Below are 12,693 nucleotides of genomic sequence, written 5' to 3' on the forward strand. Positions count from 1 at the left end.
ATTGATTGTCCTTTTCGCCAACCAGAAGGCTGCATTGCCCAAGATATAGCCAATCACTAAACACGGGTGTACTGCAGGAAGACTTCCTTCTTGTTCCTGCGGCAGAAACTTGTTGGCGTCCAGCAGAAAAGACATCAAATAAGGAGGTAATGTTGTAAATATTCACGCTTAAAAGGAAACAAAAATGTCAGTTGCTACTTATCTGTCATATTAGGTTTAATCTTTTCATATGTAGCGTTAGATGAAACGATATTCGACGTAATTCGTATTTTATGTCGTAGCTGGTTCAACCTATTTCATCAGTGGGCTAACGCTACCTAGCTAGATATTTGGGTTAACATTAGCAAGCTATAGTCATGGTAGTAACGTTTTTATGATGGACTTGTTTTTTTACGAGACGTCGTTGAATGAACATGTTTCCATTAGGTTACGTTAGGAGACCAGAAAAGATGGTTGAATAGAAAAAAACAGACATAGGTAGCTCGGTAAGTTAGCCAGAAAGCCATTATGAGGAGGGATATGGCATGTTGCTCATACCGAGTGAGCAACTATCCCAGACCTTTCTTTGAAGGTTTCGTCTTCCGAGATGAAATAGTGTTTCATCTCGAAACATATAATTAAATGTTTGCTATGTAAATTAAAATCACTACTATAAGTATTGTGTGAAGGACGCTACAATCGTTTGCGCAAATGTAACGTAAAACAGTACGATTTACATTCTACATCGACACTGAAAATAAATACTGAAATTGTATCAGGCCTCGCCGATTATTTGCGATGAGCTGTGCTACACATACGTTTTCGCGTTGATCATAGTTGTCACTTCCGGGTTAACAGTTCCGTCTTGTTCAACTCTTAATATGAACATGGTTAGTTATCATAATAGCTAAGGGTCCTATAAATGTGTGATTTAAGTGTAGAATACTATGAGATTTAAATAAGTATTCAGTAGCCTCCTCTGACGAGGTTCTTGTGAAGTCATGTAATTTTTGCCTGTCTCAGAAGCAGTCCTCGGTATTTACATTGTATAAGCTCAAGTATACGGTTTTGATTATCTGCAAACGTGTCTTTCCTTCTTAATAGTGATTTTCTTTTCTGTTATGTTTTGCTGTGAAGAAGGAAGCTCTTTCCAGAATGTCGTCCGGAGCACTATTTCCCAGTTTGGTGTCCGGGTCTCGCGGTTCCTCTAGCAAATACCTGGTGGAATTCAGAGCCGGTAAGATGACGCTTAAAGGCAGCACGGTGACGCCGGACAAGCGCAAAGGCTTGGTGTACATCCAGCAGACCGACGACTCCCTCATTCACTTCTGCTGGAAGGACAGGACGTCAGGAAATGTCGATGATGTAAGCAGCCACTTCAATGAAAGTGCCTATAAATATCCAAATGCCTCCGTGCAGATTGTTGGCCTGTCAGCCGGATGCCCGTAGCTTAAAACTGCATTTGTGCCTACTCACCCGAGGGTTGCAGTGCATGTGTGTGATCTCTGTCTGTCTTTGTGCAGGATCTGATCATTTTCCCTGATGACTGTGAGTTCAAGAGGGTTAACCAGTGCACTACAGGACGAGTTTATGTGCTGAAGTTCAAAGCTGGATCCAAAAGGCTTTTCTTCTGGATGCAGGTAAGAAAAGGATGGAATTCCCTTCACCTACAGTGGGATTTAGGCCAGTCAAATTACACTTTGTGAGAATATTCACTCATTAGTTTTTCAGTGGCTATATGATTACCTGGATACATGTGAGAATATACAAAACCATGAGCGTAAGACAGTCCTGGTTTGGATGCATAGTCTGTATTTCAAATTTGCACTAAATTGAATACTGTTTCATGGAAGCAATTTTAATAAAATGGCTTTCTCAAAAGTGCCATTTGAACTTTTGGATTACAAACATCATTCCTGACCAGTACACCACATTATCCCCCAGGAATATATGTCCTTTTCATATGCAGTGCAATTTAATGGTAACAATTCATAATGATGTACACCTTATATTTTACTTAAATGATGTGGTGCAAACATTTATAGGAAACCAATGATCTGTTCATTCCCTGCTGTGATGACCGAAGGAAGAAAGGTTTTTGCTCTAAAACCTTGCTGTAAGTGAAAGAGGTCAAATCGCTGTTTGCTGCTTGTGGCTATGGCTTGGCAGTAGTACAGAGTGGTACAGGCCTTTGTAGTGTCATGACCCGCGTCTGCCGCTGCTGTGTCCCAGGAGCCGAAAACGGACAAGGACGAGGAGTACTGCCGAAAAGTGAACGAGTACCTGAACAACCCTCCCATGCCCGGGGCACTGGGGAGTGGGGGCAGCGGGAGTCACGAGCTCTCTGCTCTTGGAGGTGAGTCAGCAGAACGCTGCCACCACAGGCTGGCAGTATTAACCTTAGCACACTGCCAGAGGTTGCACTGGCTTTCAGAAATCTGCATATTCAAAATGCCAGGCCATTAAGTTTTTACCTGCCTTTCAAACAGATTAATAGTTTGCAATGAATAAATCAGACTAAACCCAGGTGTACAACATGTAATATAAATTTTTATTTTTTATTATATCTTGGCCAGGTAATTTATTTAAAAAAAGCTTTGAGCATCAAGAAGAATTGCATTTTAGTTTTGTGCTTGATTATTTTTAGGTTCAAACGTTTACAGAACTTCCTGTATGTTTTAATCATGTAAGGTACTATAGCATTTTCCCTTTCTTTTATTAATGGCTTTGCATTTCTTACATTTATAGGTGAGGGTGGGCTGCAGAGCCTTCTGGGTAATATGAGTCATAACCAACTGATGCAGCTGATTGGACCAACTGGGCTGGGAGGACTTGGTGAGTGATCAGCTTCCCTTTAGAAGTCATATGCCCCTGTTTGAAGGTAGAGTTCAGTAGGAAAAAAAACTAACTCAACAAAGACGTTGGGAGGTGGCAGAAGTCTGGACTGGATCAGCTTTTTTGTGTCATGGAATAATGTATCCCTCTATGTGTTGCAGGTGGTCTGGGGGCATTGGCAGGGCCAGGGCTGGCCAGCCTGCTGGGAAGTGGAGGACCTGCTACCAGCAGCTCTTCTTCAAGGTACCACACAGAACACACTTTATTTACACACAGGATTGCTTGTGTAGTTATACTGAACAATAGTTACCTGCGATTGATGCTGCTAGCCATTGCACAGTAGAAATTTATAAAATGATGTGTCATCCGCTTTTAGGAACACAGCACCCCGGTCTTCTTTATGCTGAACCTGCCTCTTCTCCTTTCTATAGAATTAAGATTGTTCTGTTCCTCTTATGATACATTAGCCTATTTAAGTATTTAAATTTTCCCATCGGAACTTTAATTTTATTAAAAATAGGTTTGAGTCAAAATCCTTGCTACCAAAAACAAAATCTCTTGCATGGTCATAAGTGAATATTTGTTAATTATTTTTTATTGTGGTTTTGATAATTTTGCCATAAATTGAAGTTGCCACTGTTAAATCAACATAATGCTTATGCACCATTGCTTTAGCAGAATAACCTTAATGATTCTGTACCACACCACACCTAGCAGGTTCTGTCATCTGCATAATTAGTTTGATTTTACTGCTTTGCTAGCCTTTGTATTGAGCTAGCTATCACCAGCTTTTAGTAAAGTAAAACCTAATTTATATTTTACGTTCTTGAAAATCATTTTTAAAAATCTGTATGTCTGTACAGTGCTGTCTTCCCCTGCTGCGGTCCTTCTGACCGCACGCTAACCTCGTGTCCCCTGCTAGCTCCCGCAGTCAGTCTGCTGCGGTCCTTCTGACCGCGCGCTAACCTCATGTCCCCTGCTAGCTCCCGCAGTCAGTCTGCTGCGGTCCTTCTGACCGCGCGTTAACCTCGTGTCCCCTGCTAGCTCCCGCAGTCAGTCCGCTGCGGTCCTTCTGACCGCGTGCTAACCTCGTGTCTCCTGCTAGCTCCCGCAGTCAGTCCGCTGCGGTCCTTCTGACCGCGTGCTAACCTCGTGTCTCCTGCTAGCTCCCGCAGTCAGTCTGCTGCGGTCCTTCTGACCGCACGCTAACCTCGTGTCCCCTGCTAGCTCCCGCAGTCAGTCCGCTGCGGTCACCCCTTCCTCTGGCTCCGGGACGACCCGTATCAGCTCCGCCCAGGCGCCCACCACGCCCATCACACCGGCTGCCACCACCGCCACGTCCCCCACCGTCACCCCCACCACCCCGGCGGCGCCGGCGGCCCCGCTAGCGCCCACTGCTACCAGCCCCACACAGCCCATCCAGCTGAGTGACCTCCAGAGCATTCTGGCCACCATGAATGTGCCTGCAGTGGCGGCTGGAGCCCAGGGAGGTAAGGGCTCTGACCTGTAGTACTGCAGCACTGCACAGAAGCCAACAGCCACATGCCATACACAGGCTCACGCCATACACAGGCTCAATTCTTTGTGATATCACATTGGTTTTTTTATGACCTTCTGGTTATAGTTTCACAGGTTGTGGATAAAAAAAAAACTGAAACTCTTATATTTATGCCAAACAGCATATGGAGAAAAATAAGATTAATTTAAATTCTATTAATATTTCATTTGTATAAGAAAGTATTTTGACTTGCTTTATTACGAAGCAGATGGCATTAACCTAGAACATGTACCTAGGCACTGTAGGTTAGTTTTATAGAACAGAATGAAATGGCATTGTTTTGTACTGAGTGATTGTTTCTTTCTTCAGTGGACCTGGCCAGTGTGCTGACCCCTGAGATCATGGCCCCCATCCTGGCCAATGCCGAGGTGCAGCAGAGGCTCCTGCCTTACCTGCCCTCTGGGGAGTCCCTGCCGCAGAGTGCTGACGAGATTCAGAACACGCTCACGTCCCCGCAGTTCCAGCAGGTGCAGTATAGGCCCTCCTCATTCTCCCATTCTCACTCACAGCACGTGCCCGTTTGAGGAGCTGTTGCCTACGTGCGTGTGACACTGGCACTGGGACCCTGAGCTGTGCACATAGGTGGTGTAAATAAGTAAATCTCTCTCCTGCTCCAGGCCATGAGCATGTTCAGCAGTGCACTGGCATCCGGACAGCTGGGGCCTCTAATGAACCAGTTCGGCCTGCCCACAGAGGCCGTGGACGCAGCCAACAAAGGAGGTAAACAGCCAGCTGGCTTATTGTGCTGTTACACACGAGCGCATACGCGCACAACCAAGCACACCCACACACAACCACACAATCTGTCTCTCAGTGGAAACAAAGCTGCCGTCTCTCCAGAATGAGAGGTTTATGGACAAGATGAGGGTTAATCTTCGGTTTCTCCTCAGATGTGGAAGCTTTCGCCAAAGCCATGGAAGGAGGAGAAGGCAAGGCAGATGAAGGAGGGGATTCCAAAGACAAGAAGGACGATGAGGAAGACATGAGTCTGGATTAGGATATCTGAAATTTTAGCGCTTTTTCCCCTGTATCACATTTTGTTACTCTACCGTAGTGCTTTCGCTAGACAAGGTGCGTCTCTATGGAAACTGATCTTCCCTTTCGTTATGTATGTTAACAAGCAGGCACAAATAAATCTTTAATGAAATGCCATTATTTTTCTTGTTCACTGTGGGAAGTTGTCCTTAATGAATGGGCTAATATCAGTGTTTTTGAATATGAATAGCATCCTACAAATGGCAACTTTAGCAGTCCTTTATAGTGAAGTACAGATTCCAAGGACATTGAAGCCACTTTTACGCTGCATTTGCATGTGTTCACCTCACTTACAATAGTTGTGTGGGAAAAACAGCAGGAAAAATATTTTTCCTGGTGGATATAATTCAAGAGTAGTATTTTAATGTATTGAAGTGCATTCCGTATTTGTCACATTGTCAGTAAATTGCAGTGGTGCCAAATGTCAACTCTGGAGGCCAAAATCCCACTGTCAACACCAATGTACTGTTAACTGCAACTCTGCATTTGATCCCTGTGATAGACATTGCAAAACATATTGAATTTCTCCCAAAGAAAACTTTATTGATGCCCTTAAAACTTGTTTACAAAAGTATAATTTGTTGGGGATCATTTCGAATTTCTTAGTGAAGTACAAATGGCATACCAATATTTGTTTGGTTGTAAAAATTCTCAGATAATATTGTTCCCATAATACCACAGACAAAAACAAACAAAAGGTGCGATTCCAATAAAATACACGTGGATCTTACTTTAGTCCCAAATGTGATGTACTGTCACATTTAGCAAGATTTAAGATTTTGGACCCTTTAATTTTCCATAGAATGGTGCAACACTGGACAGCTAGATGATGATGAAAATCAAATCCTTGAGGATTTATATCGTGTCAATCTTGTCCAGGTTATAGATGTGCTTGAATAAGACATTGGGCTGGTGGAAAAAAAAATGTTTTAAATTTAAAATAAAAAAAATCATATTCATAAATATCTGTTTAAATTATCTATTGAAAGTAAGCCCACCACCCAGGAATGTAACGTGTAGGGAAGGTCTTCTGAGTCGGGCTGGTGTGCAGCGGCTACATGAGGGGGCAGCCGTGTGTCCCCACAGCTCCATGCAGGGACAGGGGCTTGCTCAGAACCGTGGCTCTCTGGTTGATCACTACCCTTCGCACACAACCGTGAAAAGAGGGCAAGGAGGGAGGTAGGCCGGGGACGTCCACAGTATCTGCAGAGAGACAGAAAACGGTTATTTCCAAGAACTGTGACCAAAGCGCGAGAACGATTTCTCCGCATCACATTCTTGCTCGCGCAGTGAGAATAAATTATGGGACCTCTTTCTGGTTTTAAGAGTTACTGAGGTAATTGTGAGGTAATTCTCATATACTATCAGTGAAGCATTTTGTGAAGATGAAAGCTCCCACCGTATTTTTTAAACTTGCCATTTATGATGAGTTAAAAAAAATAAATAAGACTCCAGCCTGGGTTGTCCCCTTAATAAATAAGAGTGGAACTGACCTGGTGCTCCTCCCAGGTAAACTGTTTCTTTGCCTCCCGACGGGCGGCTCTTCTTTGGGCCAATGCCGTGCTCGCTGCCTGTGTCCACATCCAGCTGGATCACGTTGCTTTTCTTCACGACTGGATCACAACAACACAAGAAATGAGACCACAACCAACATCAACCGAAGACTAAATCTATTAATCACTGAACACTTTGGCTTGGGAATTATATCTGCCTACAAGTTTAACGGCTGACTTATACTCACTTCCGATGCTGTGCCAGCGCCCATTGCACAGTGACCCTTCTGGTGTGAAGGACGCAGAGAATTCTCCGTTCCCATTATTCGCCAGCACAGTCACCTACAGGTGAACAACAATACTGTCGTATCTACATCTTTATCGCAAATATTTCATAAAAAGCAAAGCTGGTAACTAATAAAACTTGTAAGAAGCTTATAGAGTGCATGAAGTATTTTAACCAAGTTGACGTCTGAAGGTTTGCTAAAGCGCAGTTTGGTTCGTACCTCTCCCTGGTTCAGGTACAGGCTGAGCTGTAGGCCCGTCTGCCCTCCAGCGTGCAGTAGCAGCCCGGAGTCAGACACAGGTCGCACCTCCAGCAGGATCTCCAGGTCCCGCCCCACCATTAGGGCCTCATCTGAAAAAGAGAAGGGGGAGGGGCCTCAGCAGACTGCCGTAACGGGCCCAACATTCTTCCAACATTTCCTAGTAAAACGTGCACATGCACAGGCATGACCCACGCCAAAGCTCAACACCTGATAGGAAAGTTGAAGCCAAAGTATCACTGACTGCCTTACGTAAACTGGAAAACTTTTGGGAAGAAAAAAAACCTCCAGCTCACCAATGGAGAGGTGCCCCCCCTGGCTGGAGAAGTAGACCCCTGGTTGCAGTCCGTCCTGGAAGCAGGGCACCACGCCCATGGCCTGAGAGGGGCTGCCCAGAGGCTCCTCATTCAGCCTCACATCCCTGATACAGCCGGCAAAGCCTCCTTCAGCAGGGGCCTGCAGTAGCACAGACACCCTCACATTCAGAACTGCACACCCTGACACACTGAAAGGTGTCCTGGAAAAACTCTGTATTAAATTACATGAGGCTATATAATAATTCTTTGTATCATGGACCAGACCACCCATGCAACAGAATTACTTTAGTCTGCGGCTAAAGGAACAGTAATTTTCCAAAAAATACACAGGTTATTCACAGTAGAGCTTCAACTTCTTAAAAGATAATAAAACCACACATAAGATCCGATGGAATATTAAAAACATATGCATATATCATGTTTTACAGGCACTAGGCATTAGTTAAAGGAAATACACTTCTCTGTGCTTTCTGCAGGTTTGTGTCATTGTATCTGTGAAGGTAATTTCTGCAATTTTCCCATGTGTGGTAGTGGATGTGAAGTGATGTTTTAAATAAATTGCTTCCCCTAGCATTAAAGCTGGAGTATGTTTACAGTTTCAATCCAGCAGTTCATGCTGAATGTGACTGCGCCGTACCGTGTGAGCTGAGCTGGACAGGCTAGGGGGAAGGCCCCCGATGTACAGAGGGGGTCTGAGAGGGCTCTTCTCCCCATTAGGCACCTTCTTGGAATGCACATTAATGCCATCCACCACCAGGATGGCTTTCTCCCCCTCCCTCCTCACAAAGACCTAAAGCGACATAAATACAGATGGTTAAACACACACAAACAGCAACTATCACCAATGCCTTTTATTCTGGATCATATGCTTAAGCCATTAAAAGACCTCACACCAACAGTGTTACTGCCACTTTGCATCTCGTCAATCTAAAATGGTGATTAGAGTCAGTACACCCTGATTCTGGAGTCTTCCATGGTGCTGGGTGCCTACCGTGTGCCACTGGTTGTCGTTGTACTTCTTGCGGCTGCGAATGCTGGCCTTTCTCCGCCCACCGTCGATAAACAGGAGGAAGTGGCCACCAGAGACCGACAGCGTCATGGAAACGCCGCCTTTCTCCCCGGACACATAAAAGACCAGCCCATCCGAGGAGTTCACACGTACACCCATAGAGAAGTGCGGTCTGAAGGTGAGAAAAATGCAAGGAATAAGATGCCTGCCCAATCCACACACCAATGAAGAACTAAAACAACCTGACACTGATTTGTGGTGAATAGGGAATAATTTATCTGCTCCCAGGGAAATATATTAGCAGTCTGTCACTACATGGAGAGAAACTTTTACTCATTACTATCATTTCACTCAGACTATCTCAGCTTGGTTTATAGAATAAAAAAAAACTGCTTGCAGAAAGTTTAAATGGTAGTTAACCATATTGATAAAAAACCACATATGCCAAGCATACCCAAAATGCGAAGATAGCATGACAGGTAAAATATATCAGCAATATGTTCAGAGAGCAGCAGATGGGGGTGGTGCTGACTAATATACTAGTATATATATATATAAATGCTTTTCAGAACTCACGTCTTCCTGAAGGCCTCTGGGAGGGAGTCGAACTTCAGGTAGCTGTGTGAGGAGCCGCTGAACTGAAGTGCGTCGGCATCATGGGCGGACAGCTCGCCCTGGCAAGAGCCCCTCGCACTGCGGTTCCGTGAGCTGCTCTGCGGCTTCCGGTTCCTCCCCTGGAGACCGTGAGGAGGACAGCCGTGTCAGTTTCGGGTCACGACCCGTGAAACTGGCCCACAACAAGGCATCTACGAGTTGAAGCTAAAAGGCTGTTAACTAACAGTGGGATGGAGGTACAGAGAGATCACAGTGGCATGCAGAGATGTCATCATCCAAAGTATTCACATAAAACTTGTGAAGAAAAAAGCCCAGGTTATACAGAACAGATAACTAACTGTGGCTTGTACTTGTTCCAAATATGTTCTAGGGTTAGAAACTTTAGAAACCAATATTTATGGCATAAACGGACAAAAAATCCTGAACACGTACAACACATGACTGAAATACACCACGTTATTTGGTGAATGGGAGGCAGTTGGAACAGCAGGTTTTTTACCTTCTTTTGAACTCGAGAGGAGGCCAGCACTTTCTGTGGCCCTTTGGCTGCGGGGCAGTTCAGTGGCACATTAACATTCTCCTTCGACTTCAGCAGGTTCACCACCATCTGAGGAGCCTCTGTGCTGATGCTGTGATGTTAAAATCGAGGTGAGAATGAATCCTCTGTTTTACTCGCTCTTCACAAAACAGATCTTACCCTACGTTATCCCTCTCTCTGGATTCTGCTCTCTTTCTCCACCCAATATCCAGCTCTCTCACTTACTGTTTGATGAACAGGTTGCTGACACAGCCAGAGAGGTTGGCCACGCCCACATCCTCAGGGGTGCCCCCCAGGTACACGCTTTTGACTGGCACAGCTGAGGCAGGGCTGGCCGCAGAAGCCCGCTCTGAACTCTCCAACATGTCATCCACATACACACGCAGCCTGAGCAGGGGACACACAAGCACAGGTCACTGATCATTTGTATCTCTGAGTTCCCTACTACTAGTCTAATAGATCCTAATTACTAGTCTAAATGATTAAATAATTGCTAAATATACTCAATACAGAGGAAGGCTGTTGTTATTTTTCATTAAGAATTTTAACAAAATATAATAAAAACTTTCAAAGTCAATTTTTCAATTCCTCAGGTAGATATCAAAACAAAAGATTAAGCCTTTCAATGAATAAAATCCTATTAAAATTATTATTCTCCTGAATATCCACCCTACCCTTGGCTGTTGCTATACAGAGTCACATAATGGCTGTTGGCATCATTGTAGGTCTTGGGAGTCTTAACTTCCTTGCTCCCGGCTCTCACCACCACATGCCCCCTGTCAAGGAGAACCTGGCACACTCCATCCTGTAAGGACAAGAAAGACGATAGTCCTAAACTTGGGCCGACAATCAATACTAAGAGGTCTGCATGTGATGTCACAGTGCCATCCACAGCATTCCAAACATCAAGACCCTCAACTGTTGAATAAGCTAAATGAGTGCCCTAACCACGACTCCACACCACTACCTGTAGTTTAGTAATACTTCTCCCTGGTTTAGTAATACTTCAACTGCACGTGAAATGCTTTGCCTGTTCAGCAGAATACAGTGATGATGACGATGGCGATGACCGACACGGATTGTGACGAACCTCAGCCACGTGGTGGAGCATGAGCCCGTTCTTCTGGTCTGTTCTAAAGCCCAGCCCAGCATAGAAGTTAGACTGTAAGTTCGGGAGGTTGTCCAGGCCCAGGCCCAGGTACCCAGCTCCAGAGAAGTATGCTTCCCGTGAGACCTGAAAACATGCCAGACAGAACAAAGTTACGGATGGCCAAATCATAGTTTCAAAGATGGCAAAAGTAAGAAAATATATTAATATATTGTGATAGTAATTCCTAAATATAAGGAGAAAACAGCTGGCTGTTTTTACAGTGGGGTAGGCATAGTGTTAGATCATTGATAGAATTATATACATTATCACTGATAAAATGATAACCATTAGATGTATTTCATCTTCATTGTATGAAGCCACCAGAAGACAACTTCTGATGTACCCATAACTGCCGTGTACATCAAAGCAAACTTACAGATGAATGCACAACAGGACCTACCCTGTCTGTGGTAGGGATGCAGTAGGAGCACAGGGACAAAAAAAAAAAACAGTTCTCACCAGGAGGTCAGATGAGCAGCCATAGCTGACTCCAGAGCTGTTCATCCTCTTTATGTCTATGTAGGAGTCTTGGGCTTTGATGTTCCTGAAGCAACCTTTGATGGAGACTTGATCAGGGAACAGGGTCTTCAAGCTGTCCAAAAGAAACATGTGGTTCAGTTCATTGGAGTTTCACTTCAGTTGTTTAATACAGTTTGTGGCTGGTCTTTCCTGCTACTGAAGAATTGTACTGTACTATTATTATTGGTTTAGTAAGTACAATTATGGTTAAAACCAGGTTGGAAAATGTATGACTATGATTGGCAGCTTGTGATCTGGAAATAAATGAGGTGGAAACCCTACATTTGAACCAATAATTACCTATAACATATTAACATTTTTGGCCTTGATTAACAATGAAGCAATTAATTCACAAATATGTATAGCTAATTAATTCCAATTTGATAGGATTATTTTTCCTCATTTAAAGTTGTGAAACATTCTCTAATATTTACAGATTATCTAAAGTTATGGAAAAATGGATTCTGCTCTGTGCAGATTCTGCAGTTAAAATGCTCATGATAGACTTCATTGGGCATTGCACTTAAAGCTTTAACATGAAGTGATAAAAGACAATCCTTCAAAATGAGACATTAAGATGAGTAAAGCTTTGGAATTACACATGAATGGATAATTCACATAATTGACATGACTGATAATTAAGACAAATGAAAATGGCTTAAGACCTTTAAATCACTCATCTAAACTGAGTCAGAACTGCCATATCACATAGTGTATCTGCAAAGGGAAATGTGCATTTAGGAGCATTTGACCAGGGACATATTCTGCAGAGTCCGTTGCCACTGTGTACCTTTCTGGTATTTTCTCTTTGGGGACTCCTCCCAGGTAGTAGCGGTCACGGAATAGGGGCATCCCCTCTTTCGGGATAATAGTGTACACCGTCAACCTGTTGATCCTCACCATCAGCCGCTTGGTGGAGTGGTAAAGGATGATGACGTCCAGCTAGACACCGAAAAGATGGAGAGTCTTAGCATACGTACCTTCTGAGTCGTCATCTAGTTTTATCAGAGACTTGTCTCAGCTGTAATTATTTTAAAATACCTGGGTAATGAAGCTAGATCTGATACTTTGACCGTCATGACTAATCCACCAATTACTCC

The 12,693-nt window shown here is 43.9% G+C and overlaps 2 protein-coding genes across 3 annotated transcripts in view; one reads left to right on the top strand and one right to left on the bottom strand.

Annotated features, from left to right (window-relative positions):
• The first annotated feature begins 3 nt into the window (after positions 1 to 3).
• Positions 4 to 5,524, top strand: adrm1 (adhesion regulating molecule 1). Its single transcript, XM_035381709.1, has 10 exons — positions 4 to 146; positions 1,117 to 1,344; positions 1,503 to 1,619; positions 2,212 to 2,335; positions 2,728 to 2,814; positions 2,976 to 3,057; positions 4,042 to 4,304; positions 4,682 to 4,839; positions 4,990 to 5,092; positions 5,263 to 5,524. The coding sequence occupies exons 2-10, from the start codon at positions 1,135 to 1,137 to the stop codon at positions 5,367 to 5,369; spliced, it is 1,251 nt and encodes a 416-aa protein (XP_035237600.1). The 5' UTR covers positions 4 to 146; positions 1,117 to 1,134; the 3' UTR covers positions 5,370 to 5,524.
• Positions 5,525 to 5,924: 400 nt separating this feature from the next.
• Positions 5,925 to 12,693, bottom strand: part of lama5 (laminin, alpha 5) — a 65,396-nt gene continuing 58,627 nt past the window's right edge. For both annotated transcript variants that reach the window (XM_035381702.1, XM_035381701.1), the window contains exons 67-80: positions 12,384 to 12,535; positions 11,534 to 11,666; positions 11,015 to 11,158; positions 10,599 to 10,729; positions 10,150 to 10,311; positions 9,886 to 10,015; positions 9,348 to 9,505; positions 8,754 to 8,943; positions 8,400 to 8,552; positions 7,742 to 7,901; positions 7,407 to 7,537; positions 7,149 to 7,242; positions 6,901 to 7,020; positions 5,925 to 6,610 (exon numbers count right to left, since the gene is read on the bottom strand). In XM_035381702.1, coding sequence (XP_035237593.1) covers positions 6,462 to 6,610; positions 6,901 to 7,020; positions 7,149 to 7,242; positions 7,407 to 7,537; positions 7,742 to 7,901; positions 8,400 to 8,552; positions 8,754 to 8,943; positions 9,348 to 9,505; positions 9,886 to 10,015; positions 10,150 to 10,311; positions 10,599 to 10,729; positions 11,015 to 11,158; positions 11,534 to 11,666; positions 12,384 to 12,535 — 2,007 coding nt within the window. In that variant the 3' untranslated portion in view covers positions 5,925 to 6,461. The remainder of the gene's footprint in view (positions 6,611 to 6,900; positions 7,021 to 7,148; positions 7,243 to 7,406; positions 7,538 to 7,741; positions 7,902 to 8,399; positions 8,553 to 8,753; positions 8,944 to 9,347; positions 9,506 to 9,885; positions 10,016 to 10,149; positions 10,312 to 10,598; positions 10,730 to 11,014; positions 11,159 to 11,533; positions 11,667 to 12,383; positions 12,536 to 12,693) is intronic.

The sequence above is a fragment of the Anguilla anguilla genome, chromosome 11, assembly GCF_013347855.1.
Source record: "Anguilla anguilla isolate fAngAng1 chromosome 11, fAngAng1.pri, whole genome shotgun sequence".
Taxonomy (NCBI): Eukaryota; Metazoa; Chordata; class Actinopteri; order Anguilliformes; family Anguillidae; genus Anguilla; species Anguilla anguilla.

What these genes read in the sequence shown, in the direction of transcription:
- adrm1 (XM_035381709.1), top strand. Translation starts at nt 1,135, where the DNA reads ATGTCGTCCGGAGCACTATTTCCCAGTTTGGTGTCCGGGTCTCGCGGT. An exon ending in CGAGCTCTCTGCTCTTGGAG is followed by an intron (nt 2,336 to 2,727) that starts GTGAGTCAGCAG and finishes TTACATTTATAG; the next exon opens with GTGAGGGTGGGCTGCAGAGC. An exon ending in CGTCCCCGCAGTTCCAGCAG is followed by an intron (nt 4,840 to 4,989) that starts GTGCAGTATAGG and finishes CTCCTGCTCCAG; the next exon opens with GCCATGAGCATGTTCAGCAG.